The sequence below is a fragment of the Atta colombica genome, unplaced genomic scaffold (genome assembly GCF_001594045.1).
Source record: "Atta colombica isolate Treedump-2 unplaced genomic scaffold, Acol1.0 scaffold96, whole genome shotgun sequence".
NCBI lineage: Eukaryota > Metazoa > Arthropoda > Insecta > Hymenoptera > Formicidae > Atta > Atta colombica.
This window is the reverse complement of record NW_017259590.1, coordinates 62,693-70,836: the sequence shown is the minus strand read 5'-3', so window position 1 is coordinate 70,836 and position 8,144 is coordinate 62,693. Positions and strand designations below refer to the sequence as shown.

The following is an 8,144-nucleotide window of genomic DNA, read 5'->3' as shown; positions in this document are numbered from 1 at the left end:
TATATATATATATTAAATTGAGAAAAATACGTATTTTTATCGCATAATGAAACATCGATATTATAATTCAATAGTAAACTCAATAATAAAGCAATATTGAAAGATGAGAATTAATTCCGTATGATAAGCAACGGCGCAAATCACTTATTTTCGTGATGCATTGCGAGGAGATCCACATAGTCGTAACATTGTAGACAGGATTGCATCCAGCTGCCCGATATACAGTTATGTTTTCTCACATGTGTGTACCGTATGCACTGCTCCATAACAGATTCTCGCGCGGCGCAATGAGGCAATAATTAAATTGTGACTCGCGACTCGCGTTGCGATTCGCGACGTGTCATCGCGAGAAATTCTGTTATGCATACACATACCTGGCGTTAATCTTGATGGTGTTGTTGAATGTTCGCCCTCTCACTTATCATGTGCGCAATTTCATGCGTATGCATGAAATTGCGAAAAAATTACGATCGTGAATGTATACAAATCTCCACGCTCTCATCATAAATATCAAGATATTTATAATACTTAAATAGTATATCGTTTTGACAAGTTACGTTCGCGTAAAGTATAAGTAAAAACGTCATTGAATTTGGAAATTTCTTGGAAATTTTCCCATTTTCATTTGATCACTTTTTGAGTGAGCAGCAGTGGAAATTTTGATTAATATAAAACGGAACGCGATGGAATGTATAAATGTTAGATAACGTATGTTGCAGTAATAACGAATGTGGAACATCAGAATAAAAGTTATTGATTTAAATTGTACAGCATTGAGGGATAAATATTATAGATCGTTAACTCTTCTTAAAGGACTTTTCGGAGCTTTTTAACAAACTAACTTATGGAATATTGCTTGCTGAGTCTAAAAAACAATGAATTTCAAAAGAATACTCCAGGAAAGAGAATCCAGTGTTACAAGTGATAATCAGAGTTTGAAAATCAGTTTGGAAATCAGTATGCATAGCTTTGATGAGCTTCAAATAAAGTGAAATTTGATGTTGTGCTTTGTAATTAAAAATTCCATAAATCAAATTTTATGATAATCAAATTTTTTTTTTAATTCTGTCCGTCATATTGAATGCATTATTTCGAATCCATAATTTTTTTTTTTTTATTTGAATGTATTATCAAATTATCAGGAGACACAGTAGTGTCTCTCTCTCTCTCTGTGTTAGGACGAATCTTACAGTATTATAAATATCAAGTATTATAAATATCGAGCAAGCAATATATAAAATAAAAAGGGGTGACCATTCCACAGAAGCTTAAAAAATGAATTTTTATAGAGTACAGGGAATCTCAAATATAGATTTCCAGCCATTTGAAATATCTGTGTATTAATGAAAAATTTAACAGATGTTCAATTATAGACACAAAATAGATTAGAATCATTCTGTTAATCTTTAACAAAATTTAGAGAGTAGAGTTAAATTTGATTTCAGAGAAATCCTTCGATATGGTTTTCGGTATTGCATACTTAAAATGTAGCTGACCATCATCAAAAATCTCATTGTACTACAAAATCACATTATTTTCTTCTTTATCATACTACATCATCTACAAAGTGTTTATTGAGTTCCTTCATCGTACACGCTAAACATCTGCTGGTCTCCTTTACTTTAATCAGTTTCAAGTCATCATAACCTACTCCACAGAAGCAAGATTATCTTCTTGAACAAAGACGGATAGATAATAAGTCTTTGTTTCACAAACTATGTTCTGTACAATATTTTTCAAAGCTTTAATATTTATAACTGGCATTATTTCTATTCTCCATATTCTTCTAGTCTGTTCCTTTCACGCATATGCTTTTAGATCTCTTACGTCAGTCATGGTGCCGGTAGATTTCTAAAAAGAACATCTTATGCTTAGGAGCATGTTTGTTGAAATGATTTAAAAGTTACTGTTAAATATGTCCATCTAATAGCTTTGCCCTCGAAGGTATTAGAAGATATATGTATAAAATCTTATCAGGTCACATTCCTCTATGTCACAGAGAAAGCTTTGTTCATTAAAATTTTTTAAGTTCCTGCACAAAATTGAAATAATTGGGCATCGTTTAATATTAATTCGATATATAATACTGATCAAATTACGTCGACAAAAAAGAGATCGCAATCTTTCTCCCATAACCTTCTAATTTGCTTTCATCATCTGAGTGCGGTATTCATAGTTAGATCTTATATTTAGAACTGTCTTAAGATGTCACAAACCAATTAGAGAGCTGTATTAGCATCTTAAGATATTAGTTAAGAAGATTTTAAAATAAAAACCGACTGCGAATACTAGCCTATGGCTCAAAACAAATCAAGGAAGATGCTAAAACAGGGGAAGGAGAGAGAGAGAGAGAGAGAGAGAGAGAGAGAGAGAGAGAGAGAGCGCTGGGAAATGAAATTGCTTCTACTCGTATCGATAATAGATTATGCGAACAATGTATTCGACCATAATCACTCCGTGTCATTTATATTATCAGAGGCAATGGAAGTTTCGGAACGGAAACGAGATACGCGCATGCGCGCGGTCGCGACAATAAATCATGCGGTATGCGAATATGAGACTCTCATCTAGTTTACATCGTGCACTTGATACTAGTAATAATTTTTTATTGAATTATTTTAGTTTCAGTGATACGTATAAACACATACGATATGTGTATTTAATCATTTTGCATATTGTATCATTTTAGTACATTATATCTTTTTAAATACATTGCTGAAATTAACATAATTTAATAGAAAGTTACTAGTTAATACGCGTATCAAGTATTTAATAAAAGGGGCTTTTCTTCTAACAAACAAAGTCTGACAAAGCCTACAGAACGATAGATTGTTTCGCGTTACATATGATCATTTATTTTTAACAATCGTCTTGAGAAGCTGAGATATCCCTCTTTTTCGTCATTGTCTTGCGGACAACATTAATGAAATATGGATTGCTGTAAAGAGAGAGAGAGAGAGAGAGAGAGAGAGAGAGAGAGAGAGAGAGAGAGAGAGAGAGTTGGAAGTCTTTCCTCACGACATCCGTCATTCCTAAGACGATTATTATTCCGAGCAGCGTCTGTCTCTTTGCCATTGTTATCGATGCGGGGATAAAATGACTTTGATGTAGAATATTGCTATGATAAAATTAAAAAACGAAAAACAGAATCCGATCAAAATTTATATCTCAAAGTAATTTAATTATAATATATTAATTTTTCTACTAAATCTATAAGCGTTAATTATGTTTATTAAGTCTACTACTGAGCCTTTGAGTCAAGATGGAAATGAAAGAATTCCTGCAATATGATTAAAAAATGACTGTTACCTTAATTTAACTATAATTTAAGTGTAATTTTTTTATTCTAACTATATAATTTTTTAATCTTGCAAATAGCAGTTGGGTATGCAACTATATCGTGAAAATAATTTTTTTTTTTTCACTAGTAGAACTATACTATATGGAGAGAGAGAGAGAGAGAGAGAGAGGGGGGGGGGGGGGGGGGGGGGGGAGAGAGAGAGAGAGAGAGAAAGAGAGAACGAATAATTGTAGCAACTACAAATTTGATATAATTTGAAATTATAATATCTGATTAGTTTTACAGAGTAATAGCAACTATTATGATACTCAGCACTATAAAAATATAATAAGTTACAGCAACAATATTTGTATATTATTAATTTATAATAACGACTTAATTACATTAAATAATTACTTAGACCTACCTTATTACTTACCTCATACGGTGAACGTTAAAGTCACATTATTTTTTTCCTATTTAGTTGTTAAGAAGAAGATAACCTGACTTTAACGTTCATCGTATTTGGATAAACAGTATTAATATATGTAAAAACTCCCTATTATAGCATTAAAAGTACATTTACTTATTTATGCAGCATTTAATAAAAAATTATGAATTTGATAATGTATTGCCCAAATATCTATGTAAATAATTTCAAATTTTTATTAATTGTCGATAATATCGACAATTAATTCTTTAATTATTCTTGGACCTCCCTCTCCCTCCTCCGAATCCCATTGATAGACACGAAAATTTGCCCAATGCCGTGTCTTTAATAGTATCTCTTCTGTGGGTTTGAAAACGATCCTGAAAACTAAGAACACGCGCGGAAGTTCTTTCCTTTTAATCTCCGGAAATTTATGATCTTCGAAATATTAACAGCCCGATGTCAGTTTTAACCAAAATCTACCAGAAGATAAGACCAGAAGATCGCAAGCTCGATCGCGATTAATTTTCGGGGATTATTTTGAGGGTCTTCAAGCGTGTATCTTAAGAATCTCACTCAAAAGGCGTGATCAGAATACGAGCACTGATGGGATTTCCTTTTTTCTCTGCTTGCAGATATACGGCTACAGCTAAACGAGCAACTGAGATGTCTCGATGTAAGGATGGAAGCACAAGTCGCCCTTGTGGTCGAGCTCCAGGATTTCTTCCGCAAAAGAGCGGAATTGGAGCTGGATTACAGCAAGTCTCTCGACAAGATGGCTAGGAGCATTCAGTTGAGGCATAAGGAGCAGAAACAAAAGTAAGTATATCGTGTATATCAAATTTATATTTTATTATATAAGTACATCATGTTTATCAATTTTATATTTTAGTATATTTCTTTACATTTGTCATTATAAAGAACATTTGATGAGAAGGAATGCATAAATCAGAAAAATAACATAACGGCTAAAACATACAATTTCATCATCTTAGAAACATCGGCGCAAATGTGTAAGACAATTATGTAAATTTATATTTATAATGCGTCAAAATATTGGGAGTACAAATTAGTTCGGTCCGTTTTTTGTGTTCAAAAATGCATTTATTTCAAAACAAAATGAATGAACAGATCAATTAAAGTATTGTCCATCGCTGCCTACTACTTTTTCCCATCTCTCTCAGGCAATTTTCGAATTCCATCTCGAAAAAATGACTCGTTTTTGGATCCAATTTTGGAGCCAATTTTCGATTTCTGCGAAAGAAGTGAACTGACTTGCTAAATCGTGCTGCATTTTTCGGAACAGTAATCAGAAGGAGCAATGTCCGGAGAATACGACGGATGCGGTAAAACATCCCATTTGAGCGTTTCCAAATATTTTTTTACGACTTTAGCAACATGAGGCCAAGCATTGTCAGAAGCATTGAAGAAGAATAACTTTATCATGCCTTTGCTCGTATTCTGGCCGTTTTTTTCGCAATGCACGGCTCAAACGAATCAATTGTAGCCAATACCTATCGCCCGTAATGGAATCGCTAGGTTTCAGCAGCTCATAGTAAACAAGACCCTTTTGATTCCACTAGATACAGAGCATGATCTTCGAACTATGAATGTTCAACCGTGGTGTTGATGTTGAGGTCGATTGACTGGGCTTAGCGTAGTATTTTTTCTTCTTGCAGTTGTCGTAGAATATCCATTTCTCATCTCCAGTCACAATCCGATGCAAAAAACCTTTTCTCTGTTGTCTTTGAATCAGCTGTTCGCAAATGAAAAATCGCCTTTCAACATCTCTCGGTTTCAGTTCATAAGGTACCCAATTTCCTTGTTTTTGAATCATTCTCATGACTCTCAATTGTACAGAAACGGCTTACGATTAAGTTACCCCCCAATGATTCTGCAAGCTTCTCTTGCGTTTGACTCTGATCTTCTTCGAGTAATGCCTCTAATTCTTTGTCTTCGAATTTTTTTGGCTGTCCAGAGCGAGGCTTGTCTTCAACGCTGAAATCTCCATCCTTGAAACGTCGAACCCATTCCCTACATGATGATGTATCAGTTGGAGCAGTGTCACCATAAACTTCGACAAGCATTCGATGGGCTTCAGCCGCACTTTTCTTCCAATTAAAGCAGAAAATCAAAACCTCCCGCAAATGCTGCTTAGTTAACACAAAATTCGACATTTCAAATACAGTAAAAATCAAGGTTTTTGTAGGAAACTCAAAGCGATATAGACTGAATATTATTAGCAGATGTTTAACCTCTCTGAAACCGCCAAAATCAGCTGTCACTATGAACCATTCACAACAGCTAGAGCCATCTTTTAGGGAAACGAACCGAACTAATTTGTACTCCCAATAATATATTATTATTTAATTGACATTTTTATCGTAAGAGAATTACCAGCTTAGGAGAAAAGTTAAAATGAACAATAATAATTTTAAGTAGTTTTACATCTTTCCCCCTTTTTTTTATTAAAAGTGCGATAGAACAAAATTACAACGTTACAGACGTTTGTTAACTGGATATAAAGCAAAATGGCGAAAAAGAAAAATAATTCTGTAGACTACAATATTAAATAATTAACGACGATGTGTCAATTAATTGTAATTCAGGCTCGTGTACCACGTGTTGCACGATGTAATGATGACGCGTATAACATTAGATACATTTGCGTTTACATTTGCAATTACATTACACATTGTGCAATGCGAATTGTTTCGCGATTATATTACATAAATTTTAATTGAGCTTGCGATTATAATTGAGATATAAATTTTGATTGTATATGATTACATTTACAGTTATGAAATGTATGATTGAAATTGGCGCGGAGATCGATCTAGATATCTTAAGTATCTATTGCAAAACTGTTCCTATACTAAAATCAACAACGATCTCAAATATTTGAGTATACTTCCAAGAAATTGTATTTCTTCTTCTTAAGAGTTAATATTGTATCATTAAATGTTTGCAGAAGATAGAAATTCATATTTTTTTTTAAATTAAATAGCAGCACTAGGACGAATAGTCTGCAGGATATCCTACAAACAATCCAGAGAATATCCCTAGAATGTTCCTCGGATAAAGTGTAATAGTTATATACGTATAATTTAAAATATTTATTATTAAGTGTACAACGACTTTAATTAACGGCTGCACCAGTGTCCATTAGTGCGACTGATTTTGCTATTACAGCAATGGTCTGTGATTTACGTTCGCGATATGGCGTTCACTCTCTAGCAGCTGCGCGCGCAGTCTTTGTACGCGTGTGATTCGCTACCCGCTTCTCCCGGCGCGGTGCAGTCTGAATGCGTTCCGTTTTTGGCTCACAGCGTTTGTAAGCATCATTTGTCATTGTTTAATATTTTAGAAAACAAGAATGGAGTGATGTTTACAGTGTGTGAGCGTAAAAACAGAAACGCATTCCATATATATGGTCATTGACTTTAAGGATTGTCACTTTTGGAAACAAGATTTAAGGCGGCCATAATACCGAGCACCGTGGCGTCAGTAGCACATGCAATTTACAAATAAGTCTAAACAGATTCGATAAACTTAGAGACTCGCGGCAATTGAACATAAAGAGTGAGGTAGTGCCATTAGTATTTAATAAAATATACGTGTGATACATGTAGACTGCATCTTACTTAACGCTGCTCTAAAAATTATAACGCATTCTCTTGCATAATTATTAAAAGTACACATATGACTATTATTTCAATGCATAATTTATATCGGATTATGACATTATAATAACGCCGATAAAATAAACGTGTGATACATAAGCTGCATTTCATTTAAAAATTATAATGAAAATTATAATGAACTAATTTTTATATATAACGCATCTTTGTATAAGTACAGATAATTAAAGTATGACTTTTTTCAATGTATGATCGTATTGGATTTTGTGCTTGTTTGGACAGACATTCCATAATATGGAATGACAATAAAATAATTTTATGTATTGCAAATATTTTTCCTTATACACTATCACTCATTGTAAGAAAATTAAACTCTAATTACGGATTCTTATTTAATTTGGAGAAGATTCTTATAGCATATAAAATCGCGTTGATATTACGTTGATATTACGAGTTTAAACTTACAGCCTTATAAATATAAAGCGCCTTCAATTGATTGTATTTTCTTGGAAAAAAAAAACGATAATAAAAGTCAAATTAGAACTAATAAAATTAACATGTTTATAAAAATAAATATTTTTTTCGCTAAAACTGTTTTTTAAATTTAGTTTTTGTTAAATATAAACCATGTAAATCAATTTGTGGGAATATTTTATAATAAATTATAATCAAGGCTGTATTTCATTGTTAATATTACGTTATAGTATCAGAAAAGTATTAATTAATGAATAAGAGAGTGTATGAGTTATGAATAAAAACGTATGAAGAGATATTTTATATATATATATATATA

General features: G+C 32.8%; 1 protein-coding gene across 4 annotated transcripts in view; it reads left to right on the top strand.

The window, feature by feature from the left end:
- LOC108693726 (SLIT-ROBO Rho GTPase-activating protein 1-like) overlaps positions 1-8,144 on the top strand; it is a 79,911-nt gene that overhangs the window by 44,603 nt on the left and 27,164 nt on the right. For all 4 annotated transcript variants that reach the window (XM_018202828.1, XM_018202829.1, XM_018202832.1 and 1 more), the window contains exon 2: positions 4,346-4,529. In XM_018202828.1, coding sequence (XP_018058317.1) covers positions 4,346-4,529 — 184 coding nt within the window. The remainder of the gene's footprint in view (positions 1-4,345; positions 4,530-8,144) is intronic.